The sequence below is a fragment of the Bos indicus x Bos taurus genome, chromosome 19 (assembly GCF_003369695.1).
Source record: "Bos indicus x Bos taurus breed Angus x Brahman F1 hybrid chromosome 19, Bos_hybrid_MaternalHap_v2.0, whole genome shotgun sequence".
In the NCBI taxonomy this organism is placed as follows: Eukaryota; Metazoa; Chordata; class Mammalia; order Artiodactyla; family Bovidae; genus Bos; species Bos indicus x Bos taurus.
The window spans coordinates 28354276-28376050 of record NC_040094.1 but is presented as its reverse complement, the minus strand read 5'-3'; the positions used below and the strand labels follow the sequence as shown (position 1 = coordinate 28376050).

Genomic DNA, 21775 nt, shown 5'->3' with positions numbered 1-21775 from the left:
TTATGAATCCCTAAGTTTCCTCTCAACTATCCTTTCTCAGTAACAATTTTTCCCATTTTGAAATCTCTCAGCATTTAGATATCAATCTTGTGCCAAATTGCATTTGCCTTTCGGTAGTGTCTTGAAATCTTTCTTTAACCTTTCATCATATGCAGGATCAGAATCTTCTCAAGGCAAGAAGGTGACTCTTAATTTAAATCTTAACGCGCAGAAACAGAAACACTGAAGAGTCCATATCGGCATGTGGACTGTAAGGCCCAGCGCACGCGCACTAGGCCCATTTTTGCTTTTCGACTCCTCCTTTTTTTTTTCCCCCGGAGCGTGCGCACCAAAAAAGACAAAGGTGGAGAAAGTGACCAAGCAATCATTCAGGCGCATGCCCGTCCCTAACTTCTCCAAGCCTGGTGGAGCGCACAGCGGTGAAGTGGGTGTGGTCTGACCAAGGAGCATCAGAAGCCCAATCCGATTGAGTGAGCTCGGCCCCTCCCTCCCCATGATTGGTTAGCTCTCTGTGTTGTGGGGCGGGGAAAGGAAGAGACGGGGCGGTGGAATGGTTGGGTGGCGAAGAAAGGGAATCAGTTTGGTTCTGCGCAAGCGTAAATCAGCGACCAGGAGGGGGCGTGAGAGAGGGAAGAGGAGTGTGGAAGCCCTGATGCGCTGGCCAGCGAGAGCTGGGTCGCCAGCCTTGACGCGTGCGCCGTGGCCCTCGGGGCCCGCGCGCGGCGGGCGGGTGCCCGGTGCGTCTGCGCAGTAGGTGGCGGCGGCGGCAGAGGGAGGAGGAGGCCGTGTAGAGGCAGCGGCAGCAGTGGGTCCCGGGACTGAGGCTGCAGCGGGGGCGGCGGCGGGCGGAAGCTGAGGTGACGAAGGCAGCGGCGGCGGCGGCCGTTTTCCTCACGGTGGCGGAGACCAAGGCGGCGGCGGCGGACGGGGAGCGGCCCGGCCCCGGCCCCCTGCTCGTTGGCTGTGGCAGGGCCGCCGTGGGGCCGGCCCGGCTCCCGCCCCCCGCGGCTCCCCCTCCAGCTCCTCCTCCGGGGAGACGCCGGGGACCTGGCCCGGCCCGTACTCAGAGCGCTGCTGCAGCCGCCGCCGGGGGAGTCGGAGGCGGTGGCGGCGCCATGGGCGGCCTGGCTTCGGGGGGGGATGTGGAGCCGGGACTGCCCGTCGAGGTGCGCGGCTCCAACGGGGCCTTCTACAAGGTGAGGCGGCGCGCCGGCCAGGGACGCGGTCTTCACCCCCCTCCCTCCAGCCAGAACGGGGAAGAGTGGGGTGGGATCGAGGTTCTGAGCTAGCCCTGACCCTTAGAACCTTGGACCCACGATCCCACCCGCGGTCCTCTTTGGGGGAGACCTCTGGAAGTTAACCCCTTCTTATTTTTGGGCCCCTCTGTTACACCTGCTTTTACCCGCATCTCTGGGAATGAACATCAGGGCATTATTGTGCTTGGATCAGCGCCCCCGCAGCCCCCAGGAGAGACCCCATTTACCCCAGCGTCTCGTTGACTTTTCCTCTCCTAATAGAAGGCATACCTTGGATCTTAATCACCTCTTCCCCACAGTCCAAGCACATGGAGAATTCTCTTTATTCTGCCCTATTACCCCCTTGGGAAGGCCGTCCCATATTAGATCCTTTCATCTTCCTCGGAGAGGCCTCTGCCTACTGGCTCTGGAAGACTCACTCCACTTTCATCTTATATTTCTGTTCCCACCCCAAGGAGAAACGGTCAGAAGCTGTTTATGACATTTAGTATCTTTGACCTCAGGAACTCTGGGCTGTATCAGTCTAGTTGCCTCCTAGCCATAAGGTGGCATCTTTTCACAAGTCTCTCTCACCCCACCCCTTTATTTCCAAGACTAGTTGGTCTGCTCTTACACCGGAGGATGGTTTTGTATTTGTCATCTCACTTTGACCTCATACATTTAGATCATTCATATAGTTTCTTCATTTTGAGGAGTGTAAGCTTCATACTCGTACTCTCCATCTAAAACGAGGTATCATGAGGATTCCTTCAGTTTTATTTTTTTCTTAAGGATTTCCACTTCTAGAAGACTTTTGGTCAACTTGCCCAATTCGGAAACCCAATAGTCTATTTATTCTTTTTTTTTTTTTTAAGGAGAAGAGGACTGGCTTTACATTTTTAATATTTATTTATTTGGCTGTGCAGCATTCAGGATCTTAGTTCCTCAACCAGGGATCAAACCCATGCCTCCTGCATTGGGAATGCAGAGTCTTACGCACTGGACTGCCAGGGAAGTCCCCTGAATCTATTTTTTAGGACACTTTTTTCCCCCTTCATTTATATTAAGCTAGAGGGAGACCAGTCTTGCCTCTCAGGAATTTTTCTTTATGCCACTGTTGTTATGTTGTTATTTTGAACCGCTTTGTACTTTATGCCTGGGATTGTCTCAGAGACTTTCGTGCTTCCTGTCTTGTTCTCTCATTTTGCCCTGAGGAGCAGGAACAGTTACCTTCTCATCCATTATTTGTGAGGACAAGAGCCCCCTTTCCTCCACTTCCCCTCAAGCCTTTCCTCCCATAGTGGACCTCTCCGCCTTCGTACCTGGGAAATGACTTTTTCCAACTCCTTCCATGTGAAGTCATATCTTGCTGTAACTGGAAAGGGTCTCACATTAGCCCTTGGAGTAGGTTTCTGCCCCAGCTTTAATTGATAAGTTCAATGTAGTCATTTTTGACCCACTCTAAATGCCTATTCATTCCTGCCTGACTTCCCCTCACCAGATTTCTTTATATTCTTCAGTGTCTATGGGTACCCACATCTGTCTTAATTTCTCAATTTAAGTCTGTGGCTTTTTATCCTAGTATTTCTGCATAATCCCCCAAAACTACCTATTCCCATGACCCAGCTAACAGGGAAGAAGGAAGCTCCCAACTTACCCCTTCTTTCATTCTTTTTCTACATACTTTCCTAACTCATGGGACTTTTTTCTCTAGCATGCCTCCATAGCATTTGTTTTCTTTGGCAAAGTCTCTTAGTTCCTTTCTGATTCTGATAGAGTACATTTGTCTCTTATATCCTTTCCCCTCAAGCTTGGATTACCTTTGTTGAAATACCCTTTCTCATAAGATTTTAACCTCATTTCCCACAGTATCCTGTCCTTCATCAGGGTCCTTCCCAGCCCCAAGAAAGTGCGTCTTAAATTGAGTCTGAGATCAAGATATAATGTTTGCTTTTATTCCAGGAAGCATGGGAAAGATCAGTATCCAGTTCGAATTAACTGTGTGAGACTGCTGGGAAGCGGCATGTTTCCCTTTCCACATATAAGTGTCCAGTAGAAAGTCTGTCTCTGAATCTTTCCCTTTTCTCCTGTGGGCTATATGGCAGTGATAGACTTGATTCAGTGAGTTAAAGATAGGATGCTTTGAATCAGAGAATAGAGTTTGGGGTTCAGCTAAAAGCCAGGTAATATGGAGTTTGTATTTTGGCCACTTTAGCATTTTCTGCTCCTTGTCTCATTTGAATAACAAAAACATCCTTAAATTCAGTAATCTTTCTTCAACTTTCAGTGCCATATGCTTAACGAATCTGACCTTGCTGCTGATTTAATATTCATGACTCAGCAGACTTCAGTGTTGTTCAAGGAGTGTTTACATTGCTTCTAGAACTATAAATCTGGGGTGGTTCCTTTCGTCCCTCTCAGAATTGGGTCCTGTTGTTTTTCTTCTTACAGGCTAGAACTGAAAATATCAGAAGTTATCTTGTAGCTATCCCATCAACTCTTCCTTTTCTGTCAGAACTTAATGTACATCATTCCTTAAGGTGTACTCTCCCAAGTGAAATACCTGTTCATCTTCCAGGGCACGGCCATCCAACTTTCCAGACCTTACCTGGATATCCCAATACCTACTCCTTTGTTAAGGATACAGCATCCACCTATAAGCCAAAGCCCATTTGCCATGACTATTGAATTGAGTCATCCTTTGAATCTAGGTAGCCTTCTAGAGATTCACTCAACTGCTCTTGCCCTCCCTTGCTTATCTTCTCAGTGAGCATGGACTGAGCAGAACGAGGAACTCACTTTCTACCACTGGTATCTATGAAGGAAAAAACTGGGATAATATGAGTGGAATTAAGGAGCAGAGAGTGAATTGGAATATGAATTGAGGAGAAAGCTTGTTTTGGAGAATCTTTGACCAAAAAAAGACCTTAGAAGTATAAGAATGAGTGATGTTTTGCTGAACTGCTGAGTAATGTGAGGGAAAAGTGCATTTTTTGTGAATGATTATATCTAGGAGTGGGGAATCTCTTCACAAAAAAGGCAGGCAAGTGACTCTCTTCTGTCTTTTCCACAGTGTTTTATCTCATCCCAGAAATGTTTTGAAAATAGCTAACTTTTTCTTTATTAACTGTTTCTAAAGCTTAAAGATAGACATTTTGGATAAAGTCAGCTGCAGAGGCTGGATGAAATTTTTAGAGAAATCCAGACAGACCCTTATAAAGGAAGAAAAGAGAGGGAAGAGATATAATAGTTATTGTGGGAGGAGGGGATGAGGACACTTAAAAGAGCTAAGGAAAAAAGAAGTGGCGGGGGGTGGGGGGTGGGAGAGGAGTTAAAGGGAAGAACCCAAAAGAGAAGAGGAACTTGGGCAAACAGTGAAAAGTAAAAGTGCGTCAGTTGTGAGTGGAGAAGAGGAAGAGTGAGCATTGGTGGAGCTGAATGAAGAGTGGGAAAAACGTTTCGGAGGAAGGGAATGGCAGAGAAAGCTAAAGCATGGGTATGTAAGGCTAGGCAGGACCAGGAGTCCTGGGCAGTAGTAAGACTCCATAATGAGATCCTTTCTCAAAAGAAGAGGAAGATGGCTCATATCAAGAGGGAAATTTTAGGTTTAGATTTAAGGAAGGAACAGTGAATTAAGTGTTTATGATTGAACAGTTCTCCCTGAGGTGGGAGTGACACAGGTGTGCATTTTTGGTGTTTTCTCTCCTAAGCCCATGTTTTGTTCCTATCTGCAAACCTTAGGAATAGTTCTTATATATATATGCTTTTTGAAACCCCTAATTTTTTTTAAAGCTTTAATGAGGCATAATTGACATACAATGAAGCATATAAATTGAAAGCATACAATTTAAGTTTTGACATATATATAAAATGAACCATCACCACAATTTCTGTCATTCCCAAAAGTCTTCCACTAACGTGCTTTCTGTCATTATACATTAGTTTGAATTTTCTGATTTTTGACAGACATGCAAAGGCAGTTACTGGAAAAAATACAGTCTTTCAACAAATGGTATTTAAAGAACTGCATATCCATACGTTAAAAATGAACTTTAATCATATCTGGCACCATATTAAAAAATTTAACTCAAAATGGATCATAGACCTAAATGTAAAATAAAAACCATAGAACTTCTAGACAAGGACATAGGAGAAAACTTCTGTGGTCTTGGATTAGGTGAAGATTTCTTAGATATGAAACCAAAAGAGCAAATTGATAAATTGGACTTTATCAAAATTAGCAATCCCTAATTTTGAGTATTTGAAAAATAGAAAAGGTAGGAAAACTGGGAGCATAGGATTGAACTCATAGCTTTGGCTTCCTCGGTGAAGACAGAGAAAATAGGAAGTAGGAAATTCCTTGGTGGTCCAGCGGTTTAGACTTAGCCCTTTCACTGCCTTGGTCCAAAAAACAACAGAGAAAATAGGTAGTCCAGCTATTCAGTCATTCCTGTTGCTGTTCCTTGTCAAGATCTCAAGTTTGGGGTCTTCTACAAATTTTATTACCCTTTCAAATTCTTAGCAGTGTCATAGTCTAGCATTAAAAAATCTTACATCTTTATTTATTTGGCCGTACCACAAGACTTGTAGGATTGTAGTTCCCTACCAGGGATTGAACCCTGGTCCACAGCTGTGAAAGTCCTAACTACTGGACCACCAGGGAATTCCCTCATGTCTTTTAAATCCTAATTTTTCTTTCTGTAGGTTGTTTTTGGATTTTGAACTTCTCCAGTGTTCTGATTATTTTTGTATGGCCTAGGCATCAAAGCAGCAAGTTTGCTCAGGTCTCTTGCTGGGTTAGGAGCTAGACCCTTTCTTGGCAGATCCTGATGTCCTCTAGGTGTTCCAGGACAGCTTCACACTGTCTCATGGGATATTCTTAGCTTTGCTGAATGTTGTTGGTATTTTAATTGAACTCTGGCAAGCTGCTAAGTACAGCAGGAGGCAGACAGATAGGGAGGCCCCTGTGGGAGCCATAGGAGACCACTTCTACTTAATTTCTGTCTCATCTTATTTCTGGATTTTGTAACATCTCTGTCCATGCCAGTATTATTTCTTTTCTTGCTACCTCACCATTTGTATTCTTTCCCCAGTGCAGCTTTCCCTAGCCAGGTTTTTAGATTGCATGTGTTCCCATCTAAAACTAGTTTTACAAAAGAAAAAAAAAGGGGGGCGGATTTCCTTGTGGCTTAGTGGTTAGGATTTGGGCTTTCACTGCCATGGCTTTCGGTTCAGTCCTTGATCGGGGAACTGTTTCACCGGCCGTGTGGTGCGGCCAGAAAAAAACCCTAGTTTTGTTGTTTAGTTGCTGAGTTGGGTCCAACTGTTTGCAACCCCATGGAGTGTATGTAGCCCCCCAGGCTCTGTCCATGGCATTTTCCAAGCAAGAATATTGGAGTGGGTTGCCATTTCCTCCTTGTGGGGATCTTCCCCACCCAGGGATCGAACCCACATCTCCTGCTTGGCAGGCGGATTCTCTACCACTGAGCCACCGGAGAAGCCCAACCTTTAGTATAAGATGCTGCAAAGGTGTCTGTTCCTCTAATGGCTGAGGTGGTGGTTAATTGTCTTTTTTTTTTTTTTGTCTTTTCACTTGGTTCTAAAATCCATTCTAGGGCTTTGTGAAGGATGTCCATGAAGACTCTGTCACCATCTTCTTTGAAAACAAGTAAGACCTTGGGAATAGAGAATCCAGCATACTAGGTCCTAGAAGGAGAGTGGAGAAGGGGCGACTGAGTCCCATGAGGCATGTAATAGGTGGGCGAGAGCCAGGGGTTTGGGTGGGCGACTTGTATGGATCCTAGGAGAGGAAATGGTGCTGGTAGGGGCATTTGACTCAGTATTTAGGTTCTAGCAAGAGATGGAAGACACTGGTATGGAGCAGAGCCTGGAATTTAGCTTCTAATCACCAGGGAAGGTGGAAAATGTCCAGTGGAGGAAGTTACCTTTTTCTGAAGAAACAGGCAACCACAGTAGCCTGAATAGCTATCATGTCACTGTTTCCCTTGCAGCTGGCAGAGTGAGAGACAGATTCCTTTTGGGGATGTCCGGCTACCACCTCCAGCTGACTATAACAAGGAGATCACAGAAGGGGATGAAGTGGAGGTAAGGGCCTGAAGTCCACCTTTTCTAAACATCACTTTTCCCAGGATTCTGCATCTCCCTTACCCTGATACAGGTATCATAGGCTCCTTACTGCTTGTTTCACTCTCCCTCCATCCAGCTAGGCAGTCTGTGGAGGAGTGAAGTGCAACAGTTTTCTGTCCATCACCATTGTGATCAATCAAGCCTTTAGGGAGCTTCCCAGTTTCAGGGGATCCACTTTTCTTCCATTTACGATAACAGCATCTGAACTCCAGTGTCCTCTGATTTTAACTAGCAGCTCCTTCCTCTAATTTCCTTCATCTTGGTCTAGGATGCCTCCCAAGTGTCTTAATGCTCATTCTATTCTTGATGGTTTTAGATGGGCCTCAAGATCTCTTTTATTTTCAACTTCTCTTCAGGTTTATTCTCGAGCCAATGAGCAAGAGCCTTGTGGCTGGTGGCTGGCCCGGGTGCGGATGATGAAGGGAGATGTGAGTGACTGATTGTCAAGGTCTTTGGGGGAACTGCTGAAACATTTTTGTCAGAGAAAGGTGGGAGATAGAAGCTCATGTTATCCACACCTTCTTCTTTCTTTCCTTCTGCCAGTTCTATGTTATTGAATATGCTGCCTGCGATGCCACTTACAATGAGATTGTCACCCTGGAACGGCTTCGGCCAGTTAATCCCAATCCCCTTGCAACCAAAGGCAGCTTCTTCAAGGTTACCATGGCTGTGCCTGAGGATCTGAGAGAGGCGTGAGTGTTTGGGATGTTGGGTGTGGGGGACCCCCTTTATGGTCCTCATCTCTGCACACGTTTCTCCCAGGCCCTGCTCGCAGTGTGTTTTGTGTTCCCTTGGCCCTCTAGAGTCCTCTCTGCTCCCAGTTCTGTTTCCTCATCTCTGTTCTTTAACTGCAGTCCCCCTCTCTCCCCTGAATGTTCAGCTATACTCTATACTCTGCCCACTGAGCACTGTTCTCTTTTCTCTGCAGCTGCTCCAATGAAAACGTCCATAAAGAGTTCAAGAAAGCGTTGGGAGCAAACTGCATCTTTCTCAACATCACAAATAGTGAGCTCTTCATCCTGGTGAGTTTATTTTGCCTGAACTTCACCTAAGCCCTTCTCCCCTTTTAACTCTTTTGCAAGAAGGGAAGAGCTAAAGTGTGCTTATATTTATTTGTCAGAGAGGACTTTATTGCTCCTGACTCCTGTGGACCCAGGTTAGCCCTACCATTCCTTAGTCTTTCTCATGTATGACCTTAATTTTTTTTCAACCTGACCATCATATTGCAGTTTGGGTCAAGGACCCTTCTTGCATATTTGGACTCTCAGGAACAGTATGAATCTCACTTGTGCTTGCCACGTAAAATCAGTTCCCATAGGCACCCAGATAGTAGGCCCTTGTGAGACCAACAATGATTTTCTCTTCCTCAAATTTGTTTCTTAAACTCCTGCCCTTTTCCAGAGATTCAGGTGTCCTGATTCCCAGTTCCTAACTCTCCTCTAAAACATAGGCAGTTTTTAGTGACTTTTTTGTTGGTTTCTTTCCAGTCAACCACGGAAGCCCCTGTGAAGCGAGCATCCCTGCTGGGTGATATGCATTTTCGAAGCCTGCGCACCAAACTGCTGCTCATGTCGCGCAATGAAGAAGCTACCAAGCACCTCGAGGTAAGTTTGGGCTCCACTTTTTACTGCTGAATGGTATTGCTGTCTTCCTCCCACCTCATCCTCCACTCATACTGTTATGTTTATAGAACAGAGGTTAAGGTCTTTCTGGGCCATTAAACCTCGGTCTGCTATTTCATCTCAAATTCCTCCGGATGGCAGAGCTCCATCATGTTTTTAGTGTGAAGGTTTTTTTTTTTTTTTTAAAGCTACCGGACCCTGTGACCAAGTGAAATTTTACTTGAAAGCACAATGCATAAGACAGATGAATCAGAACAAGTCTGTCTAAAAGTGGAAGAGGGTGTGGGTCTTACCTCCACTGGGTGCCCCCAAATTACCTCTGAGAACCAAACCACTTTGTGAGAGCCATTTGTACACTGGAAAAGATCCCTGGTCTTGGAATCAATCCTGGCTTGCTTCGTCAAATAATTGACCTTTGGCAAATAATTTGATTCCAGTGAGTTTTCTCTTCCTTATCTGTGACAATGAGGTAGTTGAAGGAGAGTGTTTATACAAGGTCTTTTTGAATTCTGACATCTTATGATGGTCAGATTCCCTTAGGAATTATACTGTCCTAAATGAGGTGCACATGTGTATGTGTTATTTGAACATCCATTTCCTTTTATTCAAGTGATCTTTATGGGAGCCTGTGCAAATTCTGGCCCATGGTACTCTGTACTTCTCCAGGGATGCTCCTCAGGGTGCTGCCAGAGCCATTCCCTTTGCCTGCCCTTGTACTCATGCCTCCCTCTGAGGACTGGTTGAGAAACGAAGTGGTAGCATGGTGTGTCATAGCCTCTTTTTATGCTTTTCTTAACCTCTTGCTTTCTCCTCAACTTGTTGGGTTTTATTTTGGGAATTTGTATTGTTTTGGATAAGGTAAATATTCCTTACACTTGCATTTACCATGTGAAAAGTCCTTTCTAAACACCAGTCTTATTTAATCCTCTTGTTAGTCTGGGAATGGTGCAGGTCAAGTGTAATCATTTAGTGGATAATGGAACAGAGGTCAGGTGTAATCATTTAGTGGATAACAACAGAGGCACAGAGAGTATGTTGTGTTTGGGATTATACAACCAGATAGTGTTGGAGCCAAATCCAGAACTTTGATGGCTCCTGGCCCAAACCCTGCCATCATTACCTCCCCTGCCCACCAAGCCATTGGTACTGAGAAGGTAGGAATGGAATGAAGCATTCCTAAATTCTCCACACAGGTCCTGGTGGTCAGTGGACTTCCAGATAGTTCTGGCTTTCTTTCACAGTCTTTTCTTATTGAAGTTATGCAAAGCGTCAGATTCCCAGGACAGATGTCTGAAATTTTACCATGATTCCTATAGGTCAGTGTCTTTTTTTCTTTCAGACAAGTAAGCAGCTAGCGGCAGCTTTCCAAGAGGAGTTCACAGTGCGAGAGGACCTGATGGGACTAGCAATTGGGACTCATGGTGCCAACATCCAGCAGGCCCGAAAAGTACCTGGGGTGACTGCCATTGAATTGGGTGAAGAGACCTGCACTTTCCGAATCTATGGGGAGGTCAGCAAAAGATACCTGTCATCTAAGTCCCTGCGGGGATAGAAAGAAGAGTGTGTGAAATAGAAAGGAAGCCTGTCGTATTCACTTCACTACCCCCCCTTTTTTTTTAATAATGTGCATAACCTTTTTTTTTTTTTTCTTTAACTGGAGTATAGTTGCTTCCTCCCTCCCAGACTTTGGCGGCAGCACATTTTCCCAAAGACAGAGAGTGGCAGGAAGATCACTGTTTGAGATCCAGGTCCTCTGTTTTATTAATAACTCCCCATTCTTCTCTTAGACTCCTGAAGCATGCCGACAGGCCCGGAGCTATCTTGAGTTTTCTGAGGACTCCGTGCAAGTGCCCAGGAACCTGGTTGGTGAGTTAGGGTTGTGTATGTATATAAGAGAACATGTTGGGGGCCAGATGTGAGATGCTCTAAAATGATTCTGGCTTCGCACCTCCCGGTGAACTTCTTTTCACGAGGACAGACCAAACAGTCTGTAGTTGGAGTGACAAAAATGGGAGAACTGATTTCTAGGGATTGTGGTGTTCTGTCCTGTGAAAACACACTAGAAGCCTAGAAGCAGGAGATTCATTAAACAGAATTCTTTTATACAAGCTGGAAAACTTGTCTGTTTTTGCTCTTTTTTCTTTCCTTTAAAAAAAAAAAGCCTAACTCCTCCTTTACCTATTCAGGCAAAGTGATTGGAAAGAATGGGAAAGTGATCCAGGAGATTGTGGATAAATCTGGTGTGGTGAGGGTTCGAGTTGAAGGTGATAATGATAAGAAGAACCCCAGGGAAGAGGTATGGGGCAACTACACCTAGAGATTGGTTTCCAGAGTAGATGTGATTGTTCTCCAAGCCATTCTCTTGAGGGCTGGGATTTCTAGGGGATGGTTCATGGGAACTTTGGTTTTTCCTAGTAGATGGAGAGCCCAGAAAGATCCTTTTTGTGTAGGCTTCTCTAGAAGACAAGGTGGACTTAATACTTGATTTGAGTCTGTTTCTAATCCCTGTGTCCTTTGCTCTCCAGGGCATGGTTCCTTTCATATTTGTTGGCACCCGAGAAAACATCAGCAATGCTCAGGCTCTGCTGGAATATCACCTCTCCTACCTGCAGGTACCCAAGCCAGGAGCCTGGGAGAGGAAAAACCCACGTGTACAGGGGTCTGAGGAGCATGCTGGATGGAGTTAAAAGTGGTGGTTTCCAGTTTGTGTCTCTGAGTAGAACAGAAACTGTTAGGTGGAAAATTGGGGCTGTGGAGTTGGAACCCATCATTTTCCCTGTTTTAAGCCTTGTGTTCCTGAGAGTTCAGGTCCCTACGGACAGTTGGGGCAGAGAAGTGTGAAGAGAGACTACTGATCTTACACTTCTTCCTTGTTTTTCTCCATCTTCTACCCAACCAGGAGGTGGAGCAGCTCCGCTTGGAGAGGCTGCAGATTGATGAGCAGCTTCGGCAGATTGGGCTGGGCTTTCGGCCTCCTGGAAGTGGGCGGGGCAGCGGCAGCAGTGACAAGGCTGGATATACCACTGATGAGAGCTCCTCCTCTTCCCTTCATACCACACGAACCTATGGGGGCAGCTATGGGGGCCGGGGCCGGGGCCGGAGGACAGGCGGTCCTGCCTATGGTGAGACAGCTATGCGAGTAGGGGGTGAGCAGTGGTGGGCTGTGGGAGTCAGAGGCCTGGGTGGAAGCTTGAGGAAAGGGTGATTGAGAAGATGAAGTGATTGGCTAAGGGACTAAGGAGTGAGGGAGAATTTTCCAGCTTGGGGGTGGGGATGGATCCTGGGATAGGGTGAGGGACCCTGTTTGAACGCCACTATGTTCTTCAGGCCCCAACTCAGACCTATCCACAGCTTCTGAGACGGAGTCAGAGAAGAGGGAGGAGCCCCCCCGAGCTGGGCCTGGCGACCGGGATCCCCCGACCCGGGGGGAAGAAAGCCGGAGGCGTCCTATAGGAGGCCGGGGTAGGGGACCCCCACCTGCCCCCCGGCCCACCTCAAGATACAACTCTTCATCGATTAGCTCAGGTAGAAGCAGACAGCTGGGCTCATGAATGTGGGCCAAAAAGAAAGATGGTGGACACCTGACTCCCAACTCCTTCTTCCTCCAACCAGTGCTGAAAGACCCAGACAGTAATCCCTACAGCCTACTGGACACATCCGAACCAGAGCCCCCAGTTGATTCAGAGCCGGGGGAACCCCCCCCAGCAAGCGCCAGACGCCGCCGCTCGCGCCGCCGCCGCACAGATGAGGATAGGACTGTCATGGACGGAGGCCTGGAATCCGACGGGCCCGGCATGACAGAGAATGGCCTGGGTAAGGGGTGTGTGAGGGTGTGAAAGGCTACAGCTGGGAAAGAATTGAGGGGGTGGGCGATTGATGCACAGTTCTCATTTTCCCCTGCTCCACAGAAGATGAGTCAAGACCCCAGCGTCGTAATCGGAGCCGCCGCCGCCGTAACCGTGGTAACCGGACTGATGGCTCTATCAGTGGAGACCGTCAGCCAGGTGAGCTAACACTGGATTCCAGCAGACTACCTCAGAGAACAGGATGCCTCCTATCCTGAGGAAACTAGCGGTAGGGGTTCAGTGAGGGTCTAGGGGCTGGATACCTGGGTTCCTTCTGAAACTTGATCCTCTGTCTTCCCCAGTGACTGTGGCTGACTATATCTCCCGAGCAAAATCTCAGAGCCGCCAGCGGCCACCCCTGGAACGCACTAAACCTTCAGAGGATTCTCTTTCAGGGCAGAAGGTAGGCAAGGAAGACATAGTTTACCCCCACTACCTTTTGTGTTGTTCTGGAGTAGGGGGCACATGAAAACTCGCTAAGAAATCGCTTGTGAAGTTGCAAGGAAGACATGCAGCTGGAGTTTAGGCTGCATGTAAAATAGTGAAAAGTTTGTATAGAAGAGAAAGGGCCATTTGGTTCATATTTTCTGGATCCCAGTAAAAGTGACTACTGGCAACCAACCCCTGGGTCCCACCAGATGCCTGGAGCTCTTAGGTGGTAGGGAATAGCATTACCTGAATTTCTACTGACCTCCTTTCATTCCTCTCCATTTTCTTTCCCACTCTCCCTTCAGGGTGACTCTGTCAGCAAGCTTCCTAAGGGCCCCTCAGAGAATGGGGAGCTCTCCGCCCCCCTGGAGTTGGGTAGTTTGGTGAATGGGGTTTCATAAACCCTCCAGCCCGCATCCCTCCCTTCTCCATCTCGCTTGCTGCCCAACACCAATGGCCCTCACAGGCCCGACTGACCTGCGCTGGAGCTGCTCTTATCTAGGGGGGAGGGGGGTGGCACAGCAGCTTGGGTCCCCCCCAGCCTCCAGGAGCTAGTGGAGGGGTGTGTAACAGGGTCCTACCCCCTCCCTCTTGTCCACCCTTCCCCCAGGGTGAGGGGAGCCTCTCTCCTTCCCCATCAGACTGGATGTGCCTTTATCCTCTAATGCCCCAATCTCTCTCTGAACACCCCCATTCTCCGCCTGTTGGTGCGGGGTGCTCCTTGACCCACCCAGATTTGACAGTTCAGGGGGGCTCCCCTGCTATCCCTCCTCCCATCCTGTACCCCCCATTTCTGGGGCCTCATCACTGTGGAAGACGGGGATAGTAAGGGTATAAGTGGGTGGGAGGCATGGGGAAGGTTTTGGAGTAGAACCAGGGGTGTGTATGAAGGGGGGTGACAAGGTCCCCCAGGGGAGGGGGAGACCAACCTTGTCTGGTGGATGAGAAGGCGTATTTATTTTTCACTGTACAGTATTTAAAAAGAGAATAAAAAAAATCCAAATGGCTCTCCGGTTCCTGTACCTTCCTTGTGCCCAGTTTGGTCCATCTGTTTCTATAGGAGTGACCTGCCCTGGCCCTTGTTTCCTGTGTCACCACAGCTGGCTTCTCTAGCATTCCAGAGATGGTCTACGTCTAGGAATTTCTGACATTCCTGAATTCCCCAGGCCCAGGTACCCTCCTGGTCTAGAGAAAAGCAGCTGGTGCCTTGCTGCTTCTCCCCTCCCCCAGGTTTGCTGGTAGAGGGAGCTAGGCCACTCCTATACCCTGAGTCACAGCAGGCTAGGTAGGGCTGCTCAGAGCTGGAGCTGTTCCTGCTAAGAGCTGAGAGCCAAGGCAGGCTGCTTAATCCGATTACCCGAGGCCTGGGGCTTGGGCTGGGCCTTGGGGAGCGTGGGGAGCAGGGTTCCCTCAAGACAGCCCCCTGGAACCTAGGTGTCAAGCCCTCATTCCTGCTGGTACTCTGCTCTGGATCCAGGCTTCCTCTCCAGCATCCATATCACTGATCTCAGCCTTGGTTCTTCCTGGGCTTCCTTGTGCCCTGCCTCCGAACTCTGAGGTTTAGAGAGAAAACATGTGGAGAAACCTAGGTTTGGGGGCTACAGTAGTGAGGGTTTAAATTTTCTCACCTGGCAAGGGGTTGTATCACCACCCGAGCACCTGCTGGGATGACTCAGGAAACAAAAATGGCCTGCCTGCCTGCCTGCCTCCTGACTTTTCTGCCCCCGGGCTGGTCAGGGGCTTGAGGAGTTGTAGGCACCAGAAAAAGGTTTGGGTTAGTGCGTTGGGTGTTCCCACCTTCTTCCCAGCACAACTCTGACCCTGAGGGCTCTTGATCCCCCTCTACTTGATCCCATTGTGCAAAGATATTGATTTTAAATCGCTGTGCTTAAGAAGGGAGGAGTAGATGTTTAGGCTATTGGGGCTGGAAGGCTTGACTTCTAGGTCTTGGGTGGAGAGGGGGTGTGGTCCCCTGGGGGGAGAGTGGGGGGCTGGGAAGAACGGGACACCTGGGTTGGCCTAAGGGAGGGGGATGTTGGCGCCCTTAAGGAGGCGCGGTCGGTTGGGAGGGAGTGGGGAGGAGCCAGTCGTTAAAAGCTGTTACCCAGCCTGGCCCACCCACCAGCCACAGACGCTGAGACCTGGTGAGAGAGGGCCGTGGCACCTGGGCTACGCTGCCTGGCAGCTGCGGGACCCCCGATCGCAGAGGTTTACCGCCTTCACCGAAGCCGGGCCCTTGGCGGGCAGCGGGCAGCGGGCAGGGGGCGCCAGACTGGGTCGCCGGGAACCTCGCAGCCACAAGGAAAGAGCCCAACCTGTACAGGAGCGGGTACCAGGCAGCGGTTTTTGCGCTGGACTCCCCAGAAGTGCCGGATTGGTTGGAAGTACGGGCTCCATTATAAGGACTCTGAATTTGGGACGGTTTATAAAGGACACGAGTTTCTCTGTAACGACTCCGGATTAGAAAGACACTTAGGATACCGGGTTTGGGGATCAACGTTTCACTTCGGAGGAGAGGGCGTGTAGAAACGCTCTCTGAAGGCTTCCCTTCGGCACCCCCATGGCGGTACCGGGTTCCTCACACGACCAGGCCTGGAACCTGGACCCTCCCACTCCGACGGCCCCTACCTCCTCGTCCTCGGGCCCCCAGGAGCGGGAGGGCGCCGGGAGCCCAGTTGTCTCCAGGGGGCTTCCCTTGGAGAAGGTCAAACGGCCCATGAACGCGTTCATGGTGTGGAGCTCCGCCCAGCGCCGCCAGATGGCGCAGCAGAACCCGAAGATGCACAACTCGGAGATCTCCAAGCGCCTGGGCGCGCAGTGGAAGCTGCTGGGTGAGGATGAGAAGCGGCCCTTTGTGGAGGAGGCTAAGCGGCTCCGGGCCCGACACCTGCGCGACTACCCCGACTACAAGTACAGGCCCCGGCGCAAGAGCAAGAGCGCGGGCGCCGGGTCGCCCCACTTCAGCCAGGGAAGCGGCGGCGTGGCTGGCGGCGGGCCAGTCTGGGGGCCTGGATATGCAGCCAACCAGGGGAGCAGAGGCTTTGGGTACCAGCCCCCCAACTACTCGACAGCCTACCTTCCTGGCAGTTATGGGTGAGTACCCGAGGAACAGGATGACAGAAACTTGTGCCCCTGTCCTAGAGTCTGGGTGGGGGCAGATACCAGAGAGCCTGGCTGGCAGGGGTCCTGAGCCCACCCAAGTAGGGGACACTTCATGGAGGAATTTGGAGGGTGCCCGATGAAGGGTGGGAGACTTCAGGGGAGCCAGGGTCTTTCTTCCATCAGAGTCTGTTGGTGGTGACACCGCAAGAGCAGCAACCTGGATGTGACTCTGTTCTAGTTACTTGAGTTTCCCATCCTTCCCCCCGCCCCGGCCCCCGCTCTGGCCCTCGTGTGACCCGGCTTCCTCTCCCAGCCCCGGGGCAAGGACAGGCCAAGCCCAACTCTACCCCTTCCTGGCCTGCCGCCCCAAAAGAGAAAAACAGGCGCGCAGCACGCAAGCTCGCACTTGAGCGTGCCCTGACATGGTTGTGGTGGTGGTGCAGCTCTAAGCCATCATGGGGTTCCCTTCCCTACCATTGGTACTCTGGGGGGTCCAGATAGCCAGGGATGGATGGGTGGCTGATTAATTCCACCCGTCTGTGCAGAATTGGTCAGAACTACCCCCACATACGAGTCAGGGACCCTACTTGGCACCTCCAATCCAGGGAGCAAATGCCTTCTAACCATAGTGTTTCTCTTTGCAGCTCTTCCCACTGTAAACCGGAGGGCCCCTCGCCGTGCTCTCTCCCTCAGAGTAACCCAAGGCTCCAGGGGGAGCTACTCACTGCTTACAGCCCCTACCCACCCCCAGGCTCTCCCCCTCTGTACAACCCACCCCTCTCAGGGACCCCCTTGCCCCTAACCCACCTCTAACCCTCACAGACGTGGACCGCCCAGAAAGGTTTCCAGTCTCCTTTTCTATGTTTCTACCCAGAACACCACCACCCCCACTCCCAGGCTGCAAATTCTTTAGAACTGTGTTGGACCACCGTTCAGAGATGAGCAGTACTCCTCAAACCCCAGAAAGCTAGGGGGAACAACACCCACAGTTTTTTTTTTTTTTGGTAGGCTGAATACAGTTTTGTACAATTAAACCATGTCTCTGAGTCTTTATTGTTCCATCTCTGTTCCCCTTTACTGTAGCAGGAACCAGCAGTCTCCACTCCCTTCCGCCTGGACCTGCCAGAGCAGGAACCTCCTCACCCCACCCTGGGGCCCTGCCTGAGTCATTCTTCTGTCCCCTTCCCCCTACCCCCCCCCCCCCCCCAAGCACTGGGGTCCAGGAGCCAGGCTGGGGGAGGAAGGAAACCATAAGCACCTGGTCCCTTGCACTGTCCAGGCTCTGTCCTTCAGGGTCAGAAGGAAAGTGGGGAAATGGGGAAGACAGGTAAGACTTTTGCCCAGAATATATTAACTAGCTAGAAACTTCTGCTAAAAGAAAATTTCAGCCAAATGTTTAAATGTCTCCAGAGCATATACACAGGACAGCACACAATGTTAAAATGTCAGCCTGAAAATTTCTAACCCATCCTAAGGATCTGGGCCAATCAAAGTTGCAATTGCAGAAGACGGGGAATGGTTAAAAGACAGCAGCAAACTGATCCAGACGGGAAGGACCCCAAGGTTGGGTGGATGAATGCAAACATGGAATGTACTCAAGGAGCCCATTCAACTCTACTGCTTTTTCTTCTTGTGGGGAGCCTTGGCATTCCAGTAGAAGAGGACCTGGGCAGCGATGAGGCCGTTGCAGAGAGAAGAGACTACAAAGGTTCCAGCCATGAGGGGATCTCCAGTTTCCTGGGTGAGAGACACAGCTAGGGTCACTTAAGCATAGTGAGAAAGGGTTCCAGAAGAGGCAGCCTGAAGTCCTCCGGCAGGGAGAGGTAAGGTGAAGTTATGGTGCCCTCTAGAGGGGAGGAGGTGCACTCACCTGAATGGAGGTGAAGATTCGGGCCAGGGACCCTCCAAAGAGCAGAAACACTGTGATGGCTGAGAGCTGGCCCGTGTGCCCATTGCGGTAGTTGGTGGCTGCCTGGAGCAGCTAAGGGAAGAGTTGAGACACCCTTTGTTCTGTCATCTGAACTCATTCCATGTTCCCATGTCATTTCTCTCAGTCCCACCCCCTGCAAACTTTGGGTTTCTCCTCTACTCTTTACCCACCCCCCTTCCCAACATCCTCTTCCTTGTTCCCAGCACCCACCCTTCCCACCACCACTGAAGGCATGTTGGAGGCCTGGAGCAGGGTGACTACAGCCTGGGGCGTCAGTGGTGAAAGCAGCACCAGAAGGACCAAGGCGTAGCACACTAGGAAAGCAACACCTGGGAGACGGAAATAAGGAGTTCGTGTCAACTTCTGAGTCCCCTGGCTTCCCCAAGCCTGCCTTCCCAGCAAGGTTCCTGAGAGCTGGCAGCCAGCTCATGGGTCTATCCTCAGCACCTTTCACAGTCTGTCCTCTGTAGTGCAGGACCAAGAAGGCAATGGTGATTGTCTGGAGCATCAGGAACAGGGCTTCACCCCAAGAGCTGCAGAGTCAAGAGTTGGAAGGAAGAAAGACGGGCCTGGAAGAGGCAGGGAAAGCCTCCAGAGCCTGTCCATCTTGGGGACACAATTCTCTGATTATTCCCTATCCGCCACAGCCCTACTGGTCCCTTACCTCCTGCCTCCCGGCAGCCCCCATGCAGTTGATTCAGGATTGGAAACTGGGTGTTCTTGGGTTGCTCGCCTCCTCTCATCATCACCATAGATGATGACTAGAGTTCCAGAAAGGTTTAAGTCTTCCTGCCCTTTTACCTCCTCCCTCTAACCCCTACTAGAGTTGTGAGCATTTACCCTTGGAGATAAAGGGCAGGGCCCCTTACCTGAAGGGAAAGTTATTGGTGATGCTGTAGACCATGGTCCCAGTCAATGCCACTAGCTCTAGCATTACCGACTGAAGACTCAATCCTTCGGCACTCTTGGCTCCCAGTATTTTAAACACTTGGGGTAGTTTTACTGGGAAAAGACGATGAGAAGAGCAGGGCTGAGGAGCTGACATCCCTTGGGTGCACAGCAGAACAGCCACAGAGCAGACCTGGAGGCATGTTAACCCCACTTCTAGTTAAGGAACCCATTCAGTTTATGGTATCTCAGCACTCTACCCACCTCCCAGCAGCAGGAATTGAAGATGATAAGAAACATACCCAGAAGTGAGCCAGCCACAATGCCCAGTCCCAGGCCTTTGCTGAGAAGAATCTTGAGGCAGGGAACTAAGAAGAGAAATTAAGCAGAGATGAGACTTCTGGAACCCAGGCCAGGACTTGCAGGCCTAAAGGCTTTAAGTGCTTTAAGATCTTGACATACCCACAAAAGGAAATCTTGGGTGGTCTGAAGGCAGGTGAAAAAGGCCTAGTTCTTCCTACTCCAAATCATATCACGTTCAGACAAGGTGACTGCAAAACAGCTTTTACCTTTTCTTTCCTCTGACCCACTCTTCCGTTCCCTGCCCATCACACCTAAATTCCTTCATCTGACTTCCAAGGCTCTCCACTGCTTCCTTGTGTAGAGCTGAACAAGGCCCAAGAGTCCTCTGATCCTTTATTCCCCGCCTGTGAGCAAGTAGGCAATCCACACGTCTTTTCTCTCCAAGAATAGGTTTCCTTTATATCGCTCATTCTCGAACACTGTCCCTGGCCCCTACTCAGGAACTTTCGCGGCCCGCTTTTATGTTCTAGCTACCAACATCTTCTCTAGCCTGGAAGTCCACCCCCAAAGTGTTTGCCCCAGTGGTAGTCTGACTATCATGGGTCATGAACGCAGCTAAAAAAAGCACTGTCCCGGGAGAACAGAGGGGTACCAAAAAACTGAAGGGGGTGGACTGTGAAGGCTTCCCTAAAGGTCTGATGTCAGAGGCGGGTTTTGGCTGTGCCGTTGCCTAGTAGATAGAAAAAGGAAGCCAGACACATTAAGTCCAAAATTACACCGTGAGCAAACGTGGAGGCTGGGAGCAAAGCCATTAGGATGGCAGGAGCCTTGGGGGTGCCACAGAAGGCCTTGATTCATAAGAGGCTTTGAATCATTTGTAGCATTGCTCCTGAAGGTGTACAGATCTATTAGATGTTAGAACGATCTAATCAGATCTTAAACTGTGTTTTGTAAAATTTGAGTCTTTCCGTCTTTCATCGGTCGCTAAAGCAAAGTACTCCGAACCTGGCGACTTCCCCTCTCGCCCAAATATGGAGACATAATTCTACGGAGCCCGAGACACTTCCGCCCCTTTCAGACACGACTTCCGCCCAGAATGCTGTGGCAATAGTCAGCGCCGTCACTTAGTCCGCACTCATGGCCCCTTTACGGCCGGAGAGCGCTGGCGCAAAACTGTGACCCGATGCCAAATAAAACTTACCATGAAGCAAGTCCCACTGGACGAAAATTTGGTCGTAGCATTTCTCAGGTAAAAGAAGCGGCACCAGCACCCGTTTAAGTGGCCCGTCTACCTCGGCCGCCATATTGCAAAGCTAACTTCCGCCAATCCCTCAAACCGCCATTGACTGACGGTGCGCACGCGCGCTCCGAGCGCTCCGCCTCCCGCCTTCCCGCCACTAAGCAGGACCGCGCCCCGCCTCCCGCCCCAGCTCTTCCTTACGCCATCCCACCTTCGTTAACGTAAAATAGGTCTCGCCTGGAAACCACGTTTTTGGAGCGCTCCCTCCCTGCTGCTCGAATTTTTAAAGCGTGCCAAAGCTGTACGCCTGCGCAGTTTCATTTTTCGAGCCTTTGTTTACGCAGTAAGATTCATCCTTCCTTTCTGCGCTCCTCCTGCTCGGCGCCATCTTGTCTTCTTCCAGCTTACTACATTGTTCGAAGTTGAGAGAGAAGGGGCGTGAGTCTCCAAAATGGCGTTGGGTGTGGGCGGTGTAGCTTTCCGCCTCCTGTACTCTCGATGTCTCCAGAGGACATGGCGCCGATGGGAGCGAGACAGTGTGAGCCAGGCCGCTCACCTTAGGCGCAAGGCCCATGCTTCTCCCTCAGGTTCGCCGAGGCCTTGGCAAATGGGTGCGCTGGGCCAGGACAGTGAAACAGAGGAAGGGGTGGTGGGGAAGGAGAGCCCGGTTTCCGGAGATGGCAGCGTCCCTAGCTCCCATATGGGCCCAGTCCTGGCTGCTTCTGTGAAACGAAGGCCCCGGGGTTCCCTCTCACCTCACTGGCCCGAGGGCGCCACCTCTGGGCCATGGCCCCTTTCTCGGCCTCCTATCACCACGTGCTTAGCCAGGATTTGGGCCAGATGGGGGCGCCCTAGCATCTCGCCTAGGGACATCTCAAGACTACCCAGCAGTAGCGATGCCTTCTGGCACCCAGTGCCCGGACACTAAGTCTTGGTGGAGATGGCACTGGTCATCGCGCTCTTGCTGGGAATACCACACCCTTCGGTGACTCCTGCGCCACAGTCTGCAGGGTCTTACGAGGTGTCGCAAGGCG

The 21775-nt window shown here is 50.1% G+C and overlaps 3 protein-coding genes across 11 annotated transcripts; 2 read left to right on the top strand and 1 right to left on the bottom strand.

Annotated features, from left to right (window-relative positions):
* The first annotated feature begins 722 nt into the window (after nucleotides 1-722).
* Nucleotides 723-15608, top strand: FXR2 (FMR1 autosomal homolog 2). 6 transcript variants are annotated; one of them, XM_027518502.1, is made up of 17 exons: nucleotides 723-1196; nucleotides 6851-6903; nucleotides 7247-7340; nucleotides 7739-7810; nucleotides 7926-8074; nucleotides 8311-8404; nucleotides 8870-8986; nucleotides 10344-10514; nucleotides 10792-10870; nucleotides 11191-11300; nucleotides 11530-11616; nucleotides 11904-12150; nucleotides 12332-12529; nucleotides 12617-12817; nucleotides 12913-13008; nucleotides 13152-13252; nucleotides 14339-15608. In XM_027518502.1, exons 1-17 carry the CDS (start codon nucleotides 1116-1118, stop codon nucleotides 14342-14344), a joined length of 1956 nt encoding a protein of 651 aa, XP_027374303.1. In that variant the 5' UTR covers nucleotides 723-1115; the 3' UTR covers nucleotides 14345-15608. The 6 variants fall into 6 exon arrangements, with proteins under 6 accessions (XP_027374303.1, XP_027374299.1, XP_027374298.1 ...); XM_027518498.1 differs by lacking the exon at nucleotides 14339-15608 and adding an exon at nucleotides 13584-14285 and having other exon boundaries at nucleotides 12916-13008; XM_027518497.1 differs by lacking the exon at nucleotides 14339-15608 and adding an exon at nucleotides 13584-14285 and having other exon boundaries at nucleotides 727-1196.
* Nucleotides 15601-17414, top strand: SOX15 (SRY-box 15). The gene is made up of 2 exons (XM_027518512.1): nucleotides 15601-16371; nucleotides 17025-17414. The coding sequence occupies exons 1-2, from the start codon at nucleotides 15839-15841 to the stop codon at nucleotides 17191-17193; spliced, it is 702 nt and encodes a 233-aa protein (XP_027374313.1). The 5' UTR covers nucleotides 15601-15838; the 3' UTR covers nucleotides 17194-17414.
* Nucleotides 17410-20832, bottom strand: MPDU1 (mannose-P-dolichol utilization defect 1). 4 transcript variants are annotated; one of them, XM_027518509.1, is made up of 7 exons: nucleotides 20703-20832; nucleotides 19501-19566; nucleotides 19180-19312; nucleotides 18758-18843; nucleotides 18521-18639; nucleotides 18251-18361; nucleotides 17410-18117 (listed from the first exon to the last, which is right to left on the bottom strand). In XM_027518509.1, exons 1-7 carry the CDS (start codon nucleotides 20803-20805, stop codon nucleotides 17995-17997), a joined length of 741 nt encoding a protein of 246 aa, XP_027374310.1. In that variant the 5' UTR covers nucleotides 20806-20832; the 3' UTR covers nucleotides 17410-17994. The 4 variants fall into 4 exon arrangements, with proteins under 4 accessions (XP_027374310.1, XP_027374312.1, XP_027374309.1 ...); XM_027518511.1 differs by having other exon boundaries at nucleotides 19180-19391; nucleotides 20703-20826; XM_027518508.1 differs by lacking the exon at nucleotides 18758-18843 and having other exon boundaries at nucleotides 20703-20831.
* Nucleotides 20833-21775: the final 943 nt, after the last annotated feature.

Excerpts from the sequence above, each read along its gene's own strand:
- FXR2 (XM_027518497.1), top strand. The coding sequence starts at position 1,116 with ATGGGCGGCCTGGCTTCGGGGGGGGATGTGGAGCCGGGACTGCCCGTC. Across the intron at positions 11,301-11,529 it reads AGAAGAACCCCAGGGAAGAG|GGCATGGTTCCTTTCATATT; the intron begins GTATGGGGCAAC and ends TTTGCTCTCCAG. Across the intron at positions 11,617-11,903 it reads ATCACCTCTCCTACCTGCAG|GAGGTGGAGCAGCTCCGCTT; the intron begins GTACCCAAGCCA and ends CTACCCAACCAG.
- SOX15 (XM_027518512.1), top strand. The coding sequence starts at position 15,839 with ATGGCGGTACCGGGTTCCTCACACGACCAGGCCTGGAACCTGGACCCT. Across the intron at positions 16,372-17,024 it reads TACCTTCCTGGCAGTTATGG|CTCTTCCCACTGTAAACCGG; the intron begins GTGAGTACCCGA and ends TTCTCTTTGCAG.
- MPDU1 (XM_027518508.1), bottom strand. The coding sequence starts at position 20,805 with ATGGCGGCCGAGGTAGACGGGCCACTTAAACGGGTGCTGGTGCCGCTT. Across the intron at positions 19,567-20,702 it reads CCAGTGGGACTTGCTTCATG|TTCCCTGCCTCAAGATTCTT; the intron begins GTAAGTTTTATT and ends TTCTCTTCTTAG. Across the intron at positions 19,313-19,500 it reads TGTGGCTGGCTCACTTCTGG|TAAAACTACCCCAAGTGTTT; the intron begins GTATGTTTCTTA and ends GTCTTTTCCCAG.